Consider the following 19,532-nt stretch of genomic DNA (forward strand, 5'->3'; position numbering starts at 1 on the left):
AATAAAATGTATGGATAATCAAATTAAATCCTTTCCCCCTGGTAGTAAATTGTTCACTTTATCATTGGTCAGACGTTCACCTTAGCTTATTTCTCAGGTCTAACTCAGCTGGTTCTTTAAAACGCTGTCAGTTAGTTAAAAAGCATGACACCTCGCTGATCCATCTCCACGTTGCTATTTGTTTTTTTTACGGTTTCAAATTAGTTTCTACAGCGCTTGGCTTGTCAAATGGGGTAACACACCTGTTTGTCACAAAGACTCGTTTTCCCATCAGCCTCGGAGACAGCTGTCTCTGCGGTGATGGAGCAGGATGTGAAGTGGCAACTCAATATCCATCAGATACCTGTAGCTGAGGAACAACAGCACACAAAGGCAGTTCGCCATTTCATCCTCATAATACAAAGCTACAGTGCTTTCAGAAAGTATTTACACCCCTTGCCTTTTTCCACATTTTGATGTTACAAAGTGGGATTAACATTTATTTGTCATTTTTTTGTCAACGATCTACACAAAATAATCTGTAATGTCAAAGTGGAAGACAAATGTGAACATTTGTAAAAAAAAAAAAAAAAAAAAAAAACATTATTATACAGTATCTTGATTAGATAAGTATTCAACCCCCGTGACAATATCTGTTAGAATTACCATTGACAGTGACTACAGCTGTGAGTCTTTCTGGGTAAGTCTCTAAGAGCTTTCCACACCTGGATTGTGCAACATTTGCCCATTATTCTTTAAAAGATTCTTCAAGCTCTGTCAAATTGGTTGTTGATCATTGCTAGACAACCATTTTCAGGTCTTGCACTAGATTTTCAAGCAGATTTAAGTCAAAACTGTAACTTGACCACTCAGGAACATTCACTATCTTCTTGGTGACAACTCCAGTGTACATTTGGCCATGTGTTTTAGGTTGTTGTCCTGATGAAAGGTGAATTCATCTCACAGTGTCTGGTGAAACGCAGACTGAACCAGGTTTTCCTCTAGGATTTTGCCTGTGTGTAGCTCCATTCCATTTCTTTTTTATCCTGAAAAACTCCCCAGTCCTTGACAAGCATGGCTGTAACATGATGCAGCCACTACTATGTTTGAAAATATGGAGCGTGGTACTCAGTATTACTTTGTTGCAAACAGGATGCATATTTTATAATATTTGTATTCTGTGCAGCAGTGGTCACCAACCTTTTTTTAATCAAGATCACTTTCTGAGTTTTTCTTAAGCAGGACTTAAAGGTAAGCCTATGCAACATTTTCCAATTAAAAACAGTTCTATAGCAATGAGGTTTGTGCAGTAGGCTATAGGACCAATACATTTCATTGCATATTTCTATGCCTGAATTGCCCTGCCAATGTTGTTCTTCTCACACCATTTTGAAATTATATATTTTTTAATGTGGTATATGATCACACTGGTGATATATAATTTGTTGTATTACTTGACTCATAGCTGAGTGAGCATAATAGTTTTTTTACTGGACTGATGGCCTGCATCTGATGGTCAGTCTGAGGGAGGGAGGGAGCAGCTGTGAGGCTGCCTCTAACCCCACTCAGCGTCCCTCCTCTCTCCCTCCCTCCAATGAGAAACGGGGACACAGTCTTCCAGCTGATGGCGAAACTCAAGTCGCACTGCATTATTTCTGCCTCATGCACCAAATGATGTTGCTACTCCTATGACCAGAGATAGTGAAATATTCCCAGATATTAAAAAGACACAATACTCTAATAATAAGAACGCAAGCTTATCGAAACACTTTGCTGTACTCCTTCAATGCAGCTGCAGTGCTGGTTGTAGTGTAAGTGTAAGTAGGGAGGACACACATTTTATGGCTTAGTGTTGACAGTGCTGAATATCAACTTAAACATGAGCTTACTCATAAAAACAGCAACTCTACTGTATTCATCAAATCTCTCTAGTCATGGTTTTAAATGTTTTGAAATCTCACAGTATCAACTTTGCTCAGCGTCTTTTTACAATCTATGGCTCAAGGAAACTGTGCAGACACGGTCATCTGAGCTATCTGATTGGCCAGTGGTAAGCCTAAAGGTGCACTTGATTTGCTCTCTGGGCCTGCCGGGTAGGTTGAGTTCTACCTTCAGACACATGAAATTGTTAAAAAATGGGAACACTTTGCCTTCCCGGCGCTAGGGTTGCTGAATCAAATGCACCTACCGCCAACAGTGAGGGAAAAAATTAAATAATAATAGGAACGCAAGGCTATTTGCAGAAATGTTTGTTGATCGACTAGGAATGCCTTGGAGATCAACCAGTTGATCGCGATTGACTGGTTGGTGACTGCTGTACAGGCTTCCTTATTTTCACTGTCAATTAGGTTAGTATTGTGGAGTAACTACCATGTTGTTGATCCATCGTTAATTTTCTCCTATCACAGCCATTAAACTCTGTAACTGTTTTAAAGTAACCATTGGCCTCATGGTGAAATCCCTGAGTGGTTTCCTTCCTCTCCGGCGACTGAGTTAGGAAGGACGCCTTTATTTTTGTAGTGACTGGGTGTATTGACACACTATCTAAAGTGTAATTAATAACTTCACCATGCTCAAAAGGATATTCAATATCTTTTTTTTTTTTTTTTTTTGCCCATCTACCAATAGGTGCCCTTCTTTGCGTGGCATTGGAAAATCTCCCTGGTCTTTGGTTGAATCTGTGTTTGAAATTCAATGCTCGACTGAGGGACCTTACAGATAACTGTATGTGTAGGGTACAGAGATGCGGTAGTCATTCAAAAAGAATGTTATACACTATTATTGCAAACACAGTGAGTCCATGCAACTTAATATGTGACTTGTTAAGCAAAGTTTTACTCCTGATCTCATGTAGGCTTGTCATAACAAAGGGGTTGAATACTTATTGACTCGAGACATTTAATTCTTATTTTTTTAAATCAAAAAACATAATTCCACTACATTATGGAGTATTGTGTGTAGGCCAGTGACAAAAATTCTAAATTATGTTTTTTGTAACATGTGTGAATACTTTTTGAAGGCACTGTATATGAAAATAAATCCTCTGTCAGGTGCATTATCCCTCACCCCCCTCTCCCTCTCCCTTTCTCCTCCCTTCTACCTCTCTCCTCCCCTCCCCTTGTTCTTTCTCTCTCCCTCTCCCGCTCTTTCTCCCTGAACAACCTCCCTGTCTCAATCCAATGAAATTCTATTCGCTTTATTTACATGACATTCTTGATACCAAATATTATTACAAAATGGGACAATGGGGAAAGAAAGTTGGCCTATTCAGCGTGTGAAGAGTGTGTTGTCTGTATTGTGTAGTAACACCCCAGTTACTCATCAGAACGAGGCTTACTTCACACCTTGCTGTGTACTGTTGGCAGGGGTTACTTTGGATCAAAATCCCTTCATAAAACACAAATAAACTGTCCCATCAACAACTACCCCAGCAGCCATTGAGTGACTCACGAGTACAACAGCCCTTGACAGCGAGCAATTTCCAGCTGATTCACCTACCATTGACCATTTTCTAGGACGTTCCGTTCACTCTCCCCTACTTGTACTGTATAAGGTCACTCACAGAGCCACTCCATTCAGAGACGCACAATGGCCGCCTCTCTCCCTTATGCTGAGTTACTACTACTCTTCCCCCGTAGCCTTGAGCGCAACAGTAGCCCTTTGTTACAATTTCGTTACAAAATAAACGTATTCCACTCCCAATTCAATGTGGGAACACATAGTTACACAACAGCAGCTTTTCATAGGAGCTTATTGGTTTTCAGTTATTTATATTTCAGGTGTACTCAATTCCACGAAAAGTACCAAAGACCATTTTATGTACAGGCCAGTTACATGAATGACTTGCGGTCTAAAGATGCTGCTTTACAATAGGTTCCTACGGTCTTGTGTTGAAACATGGCTGGTTTTCTTCCCTAAAACATGATACACACACACACAATGTCTTTGAGCAGGTGCCGGATATTGTTCAGTAAACAATAAAAATAAATTCTACACACTGCAAAACTGTGCTTACATGTGGTTTATTGGTGACAATTGAGACAACGTTTCAACCACTCAGGTCTTCATCGGGTGCCATACAATAGGTCCCTGAAGTCTTTAGTAAAGACCCACTTCCCAAAATAACAAAACAATATTTTTTTTTTTAAGTCTGTAAATATCAGTGGGCTTTTAACGCACTTGAGTTGATATCCGCGGCCTCGCAAAAGTCTAATTAGCATAATAAAACAATCCCCATCCAAATCCGTCAGTTTAAATGTTAGATTTTTTTGCATGGGCTGTGTCTCAGTTCACTGCATCCGCCAATGTCGCCCTTCTGCATCTGCGGTGAAAGGTGGCAGAGCTAGAGCGGTGTTTGTCAGACCATGAGACATCCCGAAAACGTATGTAGCGTCCAAACTGTTTGGCCCACAAACTATTATGACCCCTCTATGGAAAGATGAGACTCATGACCCCCACAAGCGTCACGTGTCTCATCTGAAGTCAGAACAGCTGATCTGCCAACTTCTGTCTGTAGTGTCCGAACAGTTTGGACTACACACTAATATGACCCCTCTATGGAAGGTTAGTCTCTCACAAACACATACATTTAGGATGCCCACAAGCCTTACAAGACTAGTCTGAAGGTAGCCGGGTAGTACAGTGCATTCGGAAAGTATTCAGACCCCTTGACTTTTTCCACATTTTGTTGCGTTATAGCCTTATTGTAAAAGGTATTGTTTTTTCCCCCCTCATCAATCTAGACACAATACCCCATAATGATAGAAGCAAAAACAGTTTTTTTTTTATGTTGCTAATTTATTACAAATTAAAAAACTGAAATACTGGTGCAGTGGTCTATCGCAGCGCTAGCTGTGCCACCAGAGACTCTGGGTTCGCGCCCAGGCTCTGTCGCAGCCGGCCGCGACCGGGAGGTCCGTGGGGCGACGCATAATTGGCCTAGCGTCGTCCAGGTTAGGGAGGGTTTGGCCGGTAGGGATATCCTTGTCTCATCGCGCACCAGCGACTCCTGTGGCGGGCCGGGCGCAGTGCGCGCTAACCAAGGTGGCCGGGTGCACGGTGTTTCCACCGACACATTGGAGCGGCTGGCTTCCGGGCTGGAGGTGCGCTGTGTTAAGAAGCAGTGCGGTTTGGTTGGGTTGTGTTTCGGAGGACGCATGGCTTTCCACCTTCGTCTCTCCCGAGCCCGTACGGGAGTTGTAGCGATGAGACAAGATAGTAATTACTAGCAATTGGATACCACGAAATTGGGGAGAAAAGGGGTTATTTTTTTAAACTATTTAAAAAAACTGAAATATATTACATTTACATAAGTATTCAGACCATTTACTCAGTGTTGAAGCACCTTTGGCAGCGGTTACAGCCTCGAGTCTTCTTAGGTATGACGCTAAATGCTTGGCACACCTGTATTTGCGGAGTTTCTCCCATTCTTCTCTTCAGATCCTCTCAAGCTCTGTCAGGTTGGATGGGGAGCGTCGTTGCATAGCTATTTCCAGGTCTCTCCAGAGATGTTCGATCGTGTTCAAGTCAGTGCTCTGGCTGGGCCACTCAAGGACATACAGAGACTTGTCCCGAAGCCACTCCTGCATTGTCTTGGCTGTGTGCTTAGGGTCATTGTCCTTTTGGAAGAGGAACCTTCGACCCAGTCTGAGGTCCTGAGCGCTCTGGAGCAGGTTTTCATCAAGGATTTCACTGTGCTTTGCTCCGTTCATCTTTGCCTCGATCCTGACCAGTTTCCCAGTACCAGTCAAAAGTTTGGACACACCTACTCATTTCAGGGTTTTTCTAGATTGTAGAATAATAGTAAAGAGATCAAAACTATGAAATAACACATATGGAATCATGTAGTAACCAAAAAAGTGTTAAACAGATCAAAATATATTTTGTATTTGAGATTCTTCAAAGTAGCCACCCTTTGCATTGATGACAGCTTTGCACATTCTTGGCAATCTCTCAACCAGCTTCATGAGGTAGTCACCTGGAATGCATTTAAATTAACAGGTGTGTCTTGTTAAAAGTTAATTTGTGGAATTTCTTTCCTTAATGAGTTTGAGCCAATCAGTTGTGTTGTGACAAGGTAGGGGTGGTATACAAAAGATAGCCCTATTTGGTGAAATACCTTGTCCATATTATGGCAAGAACAGCTCAAATAAGCAAAGAGAAACAACAGTCCATTATTACTTTAAGACACGAAGATCAGTCAAACCTGAAAGTTTCTTCAAGTGCAGTCGCAAAAAAAACACAAAAGCGTGCAGTCGAAAAATGCAAAAAAGACTCTCATGAGGACCACCACAGGAAAGGAAGACCCTGAAAGTTATCTAATGGACTTATCCTCTGCTGCAGAGGATAAGTCCATTAGAATTACCAGCCTTTGAATTTGCAGCCCAACTAAATGCTTCAGAGGGTTCAAGTAACAGACACATCTCAACGTCAACTGTTCAGAGGAGACTGTGAATCAGGCCTTCATGGTCGAATTGCTGCAAAGAAACCACTACTAAAGGACACCAATAATAATAAGAGACTTACTTGGGCCAAGAAACACGAGCAATGGACATTAGACCGGTGGAAATCTGTCATTTGGGCTGATGAGTCCAAATTGGAGATTTTTGGTTTCAACCGCCGTGTCTTTGTAAGACGCAGAGTAGGTGAATGTTAGCTATATTTCGTAAAAATAAACAAGTCCTATTAACCCCCAGAGTTGATGTATGTGGCCCCGAGGAAATCTAATTAGCATAATACAAAAATCGCCATCAAAATCCGTCAGTTTAAGCTAGAGATATCAACCTGGATTCGAACCCGGGTCTGCAGTGACACCTCTAGCACTGCGATGCCTTAGACCGCTGCGCCACTCGGGAGGCGAAATGATCATGTTTTATTATTTCCCCCCGACCATACCCTCAACAAAAAATCGTCCCGCGGCTGAATCTAGTTGATGATTCCTGGCTTAGTAGAAACTCCCCCAGAACCTTGAGCGTTTTAAACGTGGCTGTTTTTGTCATCCCTCCCAGGCATATCCAAGGTGGAGGAGACATATGACCACATGTTTACGGTGACCAGCCAGCTGAGGTTCATCGTCACTAAGGAGGACGACGGCGTGCCCGTGGTGTGCATCGTGGACCACCCAGCCGTCAAAGACTTCCAAGCCCTGACGTACCTGGTGGTACATTGTGAGTATGGGCAAACACTTGAGAGAAATAATACTTCCAAGTGTCTTTGTCCACTAATAATGTCTTTCCTGAGTGACTCAAACCTAGAAAATAAGATTAAATGCCATCTTGTCTATTTTCACAGTAATGTGCCTCGCAAACTATATACAAAATACTTATGGAGGGCAAGGGGCTGTACATGTGAGATACATGTATTCTACTGAGTGAGGGATATCGTTTAGATTTTGTTCTTCAAATGTTGACTTAACCTCACTAGGGTATGTGGGACGGTAGCGTCTCACCTCGTCAACAGCCAGTGAAACTGCAGGGCGCCAAATTCAAAACAACAGAAATCCCATAATTAAAATTCCTCAAACATACATGTATTTTACACCATTTTAAAGATACACTTGTTGTAAATCCAGCCACAGTGTCCGATTTCAAATAGGCTTTACGACGAAAGCAAACCAAACGATTATGTTAGGTGAGTGCCAATTCACAGAAAAACACAGCCATTTTTCCAGCCAAAGAGAGGAGTCAAAAAACAGAAATATAGATAAAATGAATCACTAACCTTTGATGATCTTCATCAGATGACACTCATAGGACTTCATGTTACACAATACATGTATGTTTTGTTCGGTAAAGTTCATATTTATATCCAAAAATCTGAGTTTAAATTGGCGCGTTATGTTCAGTAGTTCCAAAACATCCGGTGATTTTGCAGAGAACCACATCAATTTACAGAAATAGTCATCATAAATGTTGATGAAAATACAAGTGTTACACATTGAATTTTAGATCCACTTCTCCTTAATGTAACCGCTGTGTCAGATTTTTTTTAAACTTGAAGGAAAAGCAAACCATGCAATAATCTGAGTACGGCACTAAGATGGCAAATCAACCCAAAGAGATATCCGCCATGTTGGAGTCAACATAAGTCAGAAATAGCATTATAAATATTCACTTACCTTTGATGATCTTCATCAGAATGCACTCCCAGGAATCCCACAATAAATGTTTGTTTTGTTCGATAATGTCCATCATTTATGTCCAAATTCCTCCTTGTTGTTCGCGCGTTCAGTACACAATCTAAACTCCCGACGCGCGTGCAAGTCCAGTGGAAAGTACGGACGAAAAGTCCAAAAAGTTCCGTTACAGGCTGTAGAAACATGTCAAACGATGTATAGAATCAATCTTTGGGATGTTTTTAACATAAAACTTCAATAATGTTCCAACCGGACAATTCCTTTGTCTTCAGAAATGCGATGGAACACAGCTAACTCTCACATGAACGCGCATTGTCAGCGCATGGCATTCTGGGAGAGACCTTACTCAATCTCCTCTCATTCGCCCCCACTTCACAGTAGAAGCATCAAACAAGGTTCTATAGACTGTTTACATCTAGTGGGAGCCTTAGGAAGTGCAACATGACCCCATTTCCACTGTATCTTGGATAAGCAAAGAGTTGAAAACCTACAAACCTCAGATTTCCCACTTCCTGGTTGGATTTCTTCTCAGGTTTTTGCCTGCCATATGAGTTCTGTTATACTTACAGACATCATTCAAACAGTTTTAGAAACTTCTGAGTGTTTTCTATCCAAATATACTAATAATATGCATATCCTAGGATCTGGGCCTGAGTAGCAGGCAGTTTACTCTGGGCACGCTTTTCCTCCGGACGTGAAAATACTGCCCCCTACCCCAAAGAAGTTAACTTTAAGTCTATCCATAATTTTTTACACACAAGTTTGCCCCTTTTTCCTTGAACAAAGATCCCAGAGGCCTTTGTCCATACTCAGACAACAGACCACGGCCTTCAGCCTGCATTTGAGCTGTCTATGCATCAGGAGCTAAAATACACAATTTTTATATTTGCCCTATGTTTAATATGCAGTAGTGGTATTATGATACAATGGATAAGGCCCTGAAGTGCTTGACTTGGCCTTTTGGCTGAAGACCTAGGCTTCAGATCCCATTATCTATGCAAAAGGGTAAGGATATTTTCTCCAAAACGTTGCCTTTCCTTTCAAACCTTGACATATGGCTCATTGATAGTGTGTTGCTGTACCATGGTTAACCTAAGCCGTGCTTGTAGTCACTCTTGGAGCTTTGTCCGTTCTGTAAAAAGCTTCCGTCCAGGAATTAAAAAAGGATGCTCCATCGGACCTTTCCAAATCTGCCTAGACATGACATTTAGTCACTCTCCCATGACAGTAGCAGATAGGGCTCGAGGTTGTTTGGGCTTCCCCTCCAATTGATTGAGCAGAGCCTGGTTAGGCTGCCCCTCCAATTGGTTGAGCAGAGCCTGGTTAGGCTGCCTATCCAATTGGTTGAGCAGAGCCTGGTTAGGCTGCCTATCCAATTGGTGGAGCAGAGCCTGGTTAGGCTGCCTATCCAATTGGTTGAGCAGAGCCTGGTTAGGCTGCCTATCCAATTGGTTGAGCAGAGCCTGGTTAGGCTGCCTATCCAATTGGTTGAGCAGAGCCTGGTTAGGCTGCCTATCCAATTGGTTGAGCAGAGCCTGGTTAGGCTGCCTATCCAATTGGTTGAGCAGAGCCTGGTTAGGCTGCCTATCCAATTGGTTGAGCAGAGCCTGGTTAGGCTGCCCCTCCAATTGGTTGAGCAGAGCCTGGTTAGGCTGCCCCTCCAATTGGTTGAGCAGAGCCTGGTTAGGCTGCCTATCCAATTGGTTGAGCAGAGCCTGGTTAGGCTGCCCCTCCAATTGGTTGAGCAGAGCCTGGTTAGGCTGCCTATCCAATTGGTTGAGCAGAGCCTGGTTAGGCTGCCTATCCAATTGGTTGAGCAGAGCCTGGTTAGGCTGCCTATCCAATTGGTTGAGCAGAGCCTGGTTAGGCTGCCTATCCAATTGCTTTTTTCACATTGCGCTGAATACATATGGAAGAGGCAGAGCGGATACGATTAGACATGTCCACAATTTCACATGGACCCCCAATATGGCAGCAATTGACCCTTCGCTAAGCCCACCTCCTTGGTTGCAACCTATTATATATATATAACTTTATTTATCTAGGCAAGTCAGTTAAGAACAAATTCTTATTTTCAATGACGGCCTAGGAACAGTGAGTTAACTGCCTTGTTCAGGGGCAGAACGGCAGATTTTTACCTTGTCAGCTCAGGGATTCGAACTTGCAACCTTTCCAACCTTTCCAACTAGTCCAACGCTCTAACCACTAGGCTACCTGCCACCCCATATAAACCCTGGATTGCAGATGCTATGTATTGGACATTGAGAGGCTTTAAAGCCACCGGTCGGCCATATTGACACAGTCCTCCATCCAGTCGGAGCAGTCCTCCATAGGAATTAATGGAATTCTGCTGTATTTAAATTAAATATTTCAATGACAAAATTACATGTATTTAAGTATGTTTTGTTTTTGTAGTGGGAACAGTATCCTTAGTACTTTTAATGTTTTAATATATTTTTGTCATTTTTATGTTTAGCTCACATCATATAATTTAAATGTATGCATTAAGGCATCTGTAATAGAATAAATGTGTCAAAAACTAATGCAGACATTAATAAATGCATTTCTATAGCTTCCAAAATCATTTTTATAATGGAGGAGTACCACTAAGATGGCTGCGCGGTGGCTTCAATACAGCACCCCCTGTCAGTCATCCAGGGTTTATATACACTGCTCAAAAAAATAAAGGGAACACTTAAACAACACAATGTAACTCCAAGTCAATCACACTTCTGTGAAATCAAACTGGCCACTTAGGAAGCAACACTGATTGACAATACATTTCACATGCTGTTGTGCAAATGGAATAGACAAAAGGTGGAAATTATAGGCAATTAGCAAGACACCCCCAATAAAGGAGTGATTCTGCAGGTGGTGACCACAGACCACTTCTCAGTTCCTATGCTTCCTGGCTGATGTTTTGGTCACTTTTGAATGCTGGCGGTGCTTTCACTCTAGTGGTAGCATGAGACGGAGTCTACAACCCACACAAGTGGCTCAGGTAGTGCAGCTCATCCAGGATGGCACATCAATGCGAGCTGTGGCAAGAAGGTTTGCTGTGTCTGTCAGCGTAGTGTCCAGAGCATGGAGGCGCTACCAGGAGACAGGCCAGTACATCAGGAGACGTGGAGGAGGCCGTAGGAGGGCAACAACCCAGCAGCAGGACCGCTACCTCCGCCTTTGTGCAAGGCGGAGCACTGCCAGAGCCCTGCAAAATGAACAGCCTCAATTTATTGTGGCTTGGACCCTACAAGGTATCGAAAGCATTCCATGTGACTCCAATGCTTCCCACAGTTGTGTCAAGTGAGCTGGATGTCCTTTCGGTGGTGGACCATTCTTGATACACACGTGAAACTGTTGATAATGAAAAACCAAGCAGCTTTGCAGTTCTTGACACGCTCAAACCGGTGCGCCTGGCACCTACTACCATACCCCGTTCATAGGCACTTAAATATTTGGTCTTGCCAATTCACCCTCTGAATGACACACATACACAATCCATGTCTCAATTATCTCAAGGCTTAAAAATCCTTCTGTAACCTGTCTCATCCCCTTCATCTATACTGATTGAAGTGGATTTAACAAGTGTTATCAATAAGTGATCATAGTTTTCACCTGGATTCATCTGGTCATTCTATGTCATGGTTCCTAATGTTTCGTACACTCAGTTTCTATGGAAATAGTTTAGTGCCTAAAATACGGGGTTAAATACATGTATAAAAAAAATTATAATAATAAATGTGTATATACAGTGGGGAGAACATGTATTTGATACACTGCCGATTTTGCAGGTTTTCCTACTTAGAAAGCATGTAGAGGTCTGTAATTTTTATCATAGGTACACTTCAACTGTGAGATACGGAATCTAAAACAAAAATCCAGAAAATCACATTGTATGATTTTTAAGTAATTCATTTGCATTTTATTGCATGACATAATTATTTGATCACCTACCAACCAGTAAGAATTCCGGCTCTCACAGACCTGTTAGCTTTTCTTTAAGAAGCCCTCCTGTTCTCCACTCATTACCTGTAGCCCTCCTGTTCTCCACTCATTACCTGCAAATGAATTACTTAAAAATCATACAATGTGATTTTCTGGATTTTTGTTTTAGATTCCGTCTCTCACAGTTGAAGTGTACCTATGATAAAAATTACAGACCTCTACATGCTTTGTAAGTAGGAAAACCTGCAAAATCGGCAGTGTATCAAATACTTGTTCTCCCCACTGTGTATATATATATATATATATATTTCCTGATCTTTCTTATACAATACATTCGGAAAGTATTCAGACCCCTTGATTTTTTTCCCACATTTTGTTACGTTACCGCCATATTCTAAAATGGATTTTAAAAAATGATCCTCATCAATCTACACATAATACCCCATAATGAAAAAGTGAAAACGTGTTTTTTGCAAATCAAAATCAAAACAAAAAACAGAAACAGAGTATTTACATAAGTATTCATACCCTTATCTAAGAGACTCGAAATTGAGCTCAGGTGCATCCTGTTTCGATTGAACATCCTTGAGATGTTTCTACAACTTGATTGGAGTCCACCTGTGGTAAATTCAATTGATTGGACATGATTTGGAAAGGCACACACCTGTCTATATAAGGTCCCACAGTTGACAGTGCATGTCAGAGCAAAAACCAAGCCATGAGGTCGAAGGAATTATCCGTACAGCTCCGAGACAGGATTGTGTCGAGGCACAGATCTGGGGAGGGGTACCAAAACATTTCTTCAGCATTGAAGGTCCCCAAGAACATAATGGCCTCCATTCTTAAATGGAGGACGTTTGCACAACTATTTTCAGGTCTCTCTAGAGATGTTCAATCAAGTTCAAGTCCGGGCTCCGGCTGAGCCACTCAAGGACATTCAGAGACGTGTCCCGATAAACTCTGGAGTGACCATCGGGTTCTTAGTCAACTCCCTGACCAAAGTCCCCAAGAACACAATGTCCTCCATCATTCTTAAATGGAAGAAGTTTGGAACCACCAAGACTCTTCCAAGAGCTAGCCGCACGGCCAAACTGGGCAATTGGGGGAGAAGGGCCTTTGTCAGGGAGGTGACCAAGAACCCAATGGTCTCTCTGACAGAGCTCCAGAGTTCCTCTGTAGAGATGGGAGAACCTTCCAGAATGCCCATCATCTCTGCAGCACTCTACCAGATGGAAGCCACTCCTCAGTAAAAGTCAAATGACAGCCCGCTTGGAGTTTGCCAAAAGGTACCTAAAGGACTCTCAGACCATGAGAAACAGATGATCTTTTCTGAGGTAACCAAGATTGAACTCTTTGGCCTGAATGCCAAGCTTCACGCCAAATGCACTGTATCTCTCAGATATAGGACAGAAACTTCCTTTACATTTTTTTGTGGGGGAACTACATGTATTTGTTTATCCAAATTCAAGGTTTCATCAAATAATTTTTGAATAATTTTTTATATGTTACGGGGTCCTAAAATTCTAAATCAAATAGCTAAATGATCCTTGGTATGACCTTCTTAAAACAATTCCATACGTTAGCTTATGGGGCTTAGCCAAGGGTAAATTGGATTTGACATTTTAGCAAATACTAAAAAATAATGTGATAATGAACTATCAATCTTGAAATTCTTCTCCAAGGTGAGCCAGCCAACAGACCAAATTATAACCGTTCTCATTCCACGGTCTGCCTCACATGCTCTCATCAGACACATCGCTTCTCCATGTCTCGCCATGCTGCCGGGGCAGGCAAAAGCAATCGATGTTAAAATCATTGAGTGCACAGGCTGTCCTAATAGACTTCATTCTGCCATAGGGAAAAAAAAGAAAAAACATGTCCAGGGATATTAAATAAGCTCAGTAATAATATAGATGGCTGGCTGGGCAAGGCAAAGACATTTTCCCTACTGCGCTATTGCTTCTTCCCCCCGTGGGCAGGTGGAGGGCTGAGGCTTAAGAGCTGCTGGGGGACACCAATAATAAAGCTAAGCAAATAATTCTGTTAGCATAATGATAATGGCCATCTCCCTCGTACGATACAGCTGCTCTTAATTTCCCCAAGTGGCAATATCAGGAAGTCACAGGAATGTTTAGTGTTTGTGTCTAAGGAGTCTAAGACAGTACGACTCTGAGACAGACGATGGTACTGTAGCGTTCAAAACACTAAACCTCTACTTTCATGATATCAAGATGACAATGACAGGAGATACTACACTGCAGTGGGAGGAAAATAAGGGATGTACTGTAGTGTCTTTTGTCAGTACGACCCTCTGCACTCCATGTAACGGTTTAATTTGAATCCACCAACCACAAGTTCTGGGCAAAGTGGTTACAATAACCTTTGGGATAGTGCAGTTGAGAAACTAACACAGCCCAACCCCGAAACAAAGTTCTCACTCGTAAAAATGGTACATGCCCGTCCAACAAACGTGGCGCCACGCCCAGCCCTGTCCATCACTCAGACAGAGCAACACAGCTTCTGCCAGGTCTGTAATTTGGACGGATGGACGGCCTACAGATTGCTGTGTGTTGACCGGAAAGGTCGTACAGCAGAGCGGCTGGGGTGAGCTACGCTGTTGACATATTTAGTGATCTTCAAAGTTTAGGTTGAGAATGAAAGGAGACAGGGCATTTACCATTAGGAGCTCCTAGACTTTGCAGTGGTCTGCCAGAGGAGATCAGGCTAGCTGATTCAGTGCCTTTTTTTATATCCCTGCTAAAGACACACACTACCGTTCAAAAGTTTGGGGTCATTTAGAAATGTTCTTGTTTTTGAAAGAAAAGCAAATTTTTTGCCCATTAAAATAACATCAAATTGATCAGAAATACAGTGTAGACATTCTTAGTATTGTAAATGACTATTGTAGCTGGAAACGGCAGATTTCTTTATGGAATATCTACAGTTGAAGTCGTAAGTTTACATACACTTAGGTTGGAGTCATTAAAACCCGTTTTTCAACCACTCCACAAATTTCTTGTTAACAAACTATAGTTTTGGGAAGTCGGTTAGGACATGTACTTTGTGCATGACACAAGTAATTTTTCCAACAATTGTTTACAGACAGATTATTTCACTTATAACTCACTGTATCACAATTCCAGTGGGTCAGAAGTTTACATACACTAAGTTGACTGTGTCTTTAAACAGCTTGGAAAATTCCAGAAAATTATGTCATGGCTTTAGAATCTTCTGATAGGCTAATTGACATAATTTGAGTAAATTAGAGGTGTACCTGTGGATGTATTTCAAGGCCTACCTTCAAACTCAGTGCCTCTTTGCTTGACATCGTGGGAAAATCAAAAGAAATCAGTCAAGACCTCAGAAAAAGATTTGTAGACCTCCACAAGTCTGGTTCATCCTTGGGAGCAATTTCCAAACGACGGAAGGTACCACGTTCATCTGTACAAACAATAGTACGCAAGTATAAACACCATGGGACCAAGCAGCCGTCATACCGCTCAGGAAGGAGACCCGTTCTGTCTCCTAGAGATGAGCATCTTCTTTGGTGCGAAAAGTGCAAATCAATTCCAGAAAAACAGCATAGGACCTTGTGAAGATGCTGGAGGAAACCGGTACAAAAGTATCTATATCCACAGTAAAACGAGTCCTATATCAACATAACCTGAAAAGCCGCTCAGCAAAGAAGAAGCCACTGCTTCAAAACCGCCATAAAAAAGCCAGACTACGGTTTGCAACTGCACATGGGGACAAAGATCATACTTTTTGGAGAAATGTCCTCTGGTCTGATGAAACAAAAATAGAACTGTTTGGCCATAATGACCATCGTTATGTTTGGAAGAAAAAGGGGGAGGCTTGCAAGTCGAAGAACACCATCCCAACCCGTGAAGCACGGGGTGGCAGTGTCATGTTGTGTGGGTGCTTTGCTGCAGGAGGGACTGGTGCACTTCACAAAATAGATGGCATCATGAGGGTGGAAATGTATGCCGTTATATTGAAGCGACATCTCAAGACATCAGTCAGGAAGTTAAAGCTTGGTCGCAAATGGGTCTTCCAAATGAACAATGACCCCAAGTATACTTCCAAAGTGGTGGCAAAATGGCTTAAGGACAACAAAGTAAAGGTATTGGAGGGCCATCACAAAGCCCTGACCTCAAGCCTATAGAAATAAAGTGGTAATCCTAACTGACCTAAACAGGGAATTTTTACTAGGATTAAATGTCAAGAATTGTGAAAAATGTAGTTTAAATGTATTTGGCCACGGTGTATGTAAACTTCCGACTTCAACTGTACATAGGAGTACAGAGGCCCATTATCAGCAGCCATCACTCCTGTGTTCCAATTGTACATTGTGTTAGCTAATCCATTATTTTAAAAGGCTAATTGATCATTAGAAAACCCTTTTGCAGTTATGTTAGCGCAGCTAAAAATTGTTGTGCTGATTAAAGAAACAATAAAACTGACCGTTTTTAGACTAGTTGAGTATCTGGAGCATCAGCATTTGTGGGTTCGATTTCAGGCTCAAAATGACCAGAAACAAATACTTTCTTCTGAAACTCGTCAGTCTATTCTTGTTCTGAGAAATGAAGGCTATTCCATGCGAGAAATTGCCAAGAAACTGAAGATCTCGTACAATGAGATAGAAAGAGGAGTGGGAGGTCCCGGTGCACAACTGAGCAAGAGGACAAGTACATTAGAGTGTCTAGTTTGAGAAACAGACGCCTCACAAGTCCTCAACTGGCAGCTTCAGTAAATAGTACCCACAAAACACCAGTCTCAACGTCAACAGTGATGAGGCGAGTCCTGGATCCTGGCCTTCCAGGCAGAGTTGCAAAGATCAAGCCATATCTCAGACTGGCCAATGTAAAGAAAATATTAAGATGGGCAAAAGAACACAGACACTGGACAGAGGAACTCTGCCTAGAAGGCCAGTATCCCGATGCATCCCGAATCTCTGTTTGAGTATTGGTTAGACTAAAATCATGGTGTAGAAATGTTATGCTCTTAGTGTAATTAAAGCCCGTTCTCCCGTGTGCCCGTGCACAACACAGGGATTCGTAGCTAAATAGCCCAGTACTGTGTAGCCTACTCCCGACCGTCACATTGTACAGCGCCATATTTATGTTCCATCCTAACGGAAACCCAGAGGATTTTTCGTTTTTCTTGGAAAATAAACACCATAATATTAATCTAATTTATCCCAACTCTAAAAGTAATTGGAAAGGTAGATACAAATTATTTGTGACATTGTTGTTACAATAAAGGATGTAAGCAAGATGCTGTGTTTTTATTTACATTAGTGATGGACAGCTCGTGGCATTTTGAAAACAGGTTTTCAAACACTTGTAGCCCGATTATCAGGACAATAGACTCTTCATAGCCCTGCTACTGTAGGTGTGAACATCCCTCTACCTGCAATGTATTCGATGCTTAAGTACTCTGAAGTGTTACATTTCTAACTCAAAACAGCGGTACAGTATTTCTTCATCAACATCTTTATGCTTTAGTTAATAAAATAACTAGAAAAAGACATTCAAAATGCAGATAGTTATTTAAACTACATTTTAGTTGCACTTCCACCTTGCTCCACGACCATGGGGAAAACCTTGCTGAGAGGATCAATGTATTTGTTGCATTGTAGTATCGTCAATTTCTCTAGCCAAAACATTTTTATTGCTTCAAAAGTTTGGACACACCTACTCATTCCAGGATTTTTTTTTATTTTTACTATTTTCTACATTGTAGAATAATAGTGAATACATCACAACTATGAAAAAACACTTATGGAATCAGTTAAGAACAAATTCTTATTTACAAGGACAGCCTCCTCCTTCCTCCCCGTCGGGGAATTGATCCCCGGTCTCCCGCGTGCCCGCACGGCACAGGGATTATTTAGCTTAATAGCCCAGCACTGTAGCTTACTCCCTACCGTCACGTTGTACAGCTCCATATTTTCCGTTCCATCCTAATGGAAACCCAGAGGGTTTTTCGTTTTTCTTGGAATAGAAACAACATAATATTAATCAAATAAATTAAGCAAAATTTCTTAATCAGTCCCATATACTATGTTTTCACAAAAACACGTTTTCAATTCTCTAGTACAGCCACTATTGAAAGCTATCAAATGCTTCACAAAGATGCCCTCTGGTGGTCAAACTAGCACTAACTAGCATTAATGGTACCAGTGGTTGGCACAGAATTTTGTGGCGCCACGCAAGCTGTGCTGCAGTACGCTGCAACTTTTAAAGGACAAACCACTGTATGTGGCAGCACTGCAAGCTCCATCACAGGGAGAATATTCGATTTGGAAAAGCTATTAGGCCTAAATACGAAGGCAAGATGCATATTTTTCCAAGGGATCCTAAAGGACATGTTTTACAATTTGGTGCCTCTTATATTCTGTCTTGTACTGCTTCCTTTACCATGCCTCAACTAGCTAACTCTGCTACTTCAACTTATACTGCTGCTGCTGTTGATAAAAGCAGTAACATTAAAATGGTGGTGGTGATGATGATGATGATGACGGTGATGATCCTGGTGGTCATATTAACACAACACCCAGCAGTAGTGCAGTAGCCATACTGTGTGTTTATTTTCATGGTCCACGCCAGCTGTTGTTGCCAGGGAACTGTTCATAAAGGGAGGTAATGGTGTGCTTTCTTTGACATTCTCTCTCTCTCGCTTCCTTCTCTCTCACTCTCGTACCTTCACTCTCTCTCAAATTAAATTGCTCCCTTTTTCTCTCTCTCTTGTCCCCTCTCCTCTCTCTTTCTCTTGCCCTTTCTATTCCCTTTCTCTGTCTCTCTTTCTTACCTTTCTCTCTTTCTTTCCCCTCTCTGCATCTCTCTGTCTCTCTCTCACTTTCCCCGTCTGTCTGTCTCTTTCTTCTCTCCCTTTCTTCTCCCCTTGCTCTCATTAGCACTGTACATAATACAGAGGCTGATCTTTCTTCTGAACACCAAAGGGAGCTAAGGGGGGCCTTATTAGTGTTTAGGCAGCATTCAAAGGTGGCCCGGGCTGATGTACCCACTTTTATAATCCTGTTTCTGTCTTAACTGTTGTTGAGAAGGACCTTTTATGGCTTTCTTACATAAAGCGTCTTTGACGTCCAGACAGTCTAGTTAGCGGGGCAGATTTTTTTTCTTATTTGATCTTGTTTCCCTTCCCGGATACTACAAGGACAGCAGACGGTGTTGGAAGTTCATAAACCTTACAATGACTGTCGTTAGTCTTGAAGGGACATATTTTATTTTGACTAATTGCACCCTGCAAAGGAACACCTCTAGATAACCTATCGATATAACAACTATTCCCCTAAAACGATAATTAAAAAGAAACAAAAGTTTTATCTGGGGCACTCCTTCACACACTCCAACAACCTTAAAGTCAGAATCTCTGAAATTATTTTATTATTGGTTAAGTTGTCTTGTACACGTTTGCAGCTAAAAGCTGAATTGCAGTATATAGACAAAAA

General features: G+C 41.8%; 1 protein-coding gene across 5 annotated transcripts in view; it reads left to right on the forward strand.

Moving 5' to 3' along the window:
• The window catches only part of LOC139537577 (cell adhesion molecule 1-like), a 526,303-nt gene that overhangs the window by 413,052 nt on the left and 93,719 nt on the right, over positions 1-19,532 (forward strand). For all 5 annotated transcript variants that reach the window (XM_071339048.1, XM_071339049.1, XM_071339050.1 and 2 more), the window contains one exon: positions 6,987-7,145. In XM_071339048.1, coding sequence (XP_071195149.1) covers positions 6,987-7,145 — 159 coding nt within the window. The remainder of the gene's footprint in view (positions 1-6,986; positions 7,146-19,532) is intronic.

The sequence above is a fragment of the Salvelinus alpinus genome, chromosome 13 (genome assembly GCF_045679555.1).
Source record: "Salvelinus alpinus chromosome 13, SLU_Salpinus.1, whole genome shotgun sequence".
NCBI classification, from domain to species: Eukaryota; Metazoa; Chordata; class Actinopteri; order Salmoniformes; family Salmonidae; genus Salvelinus; species Salvelinus alpinus.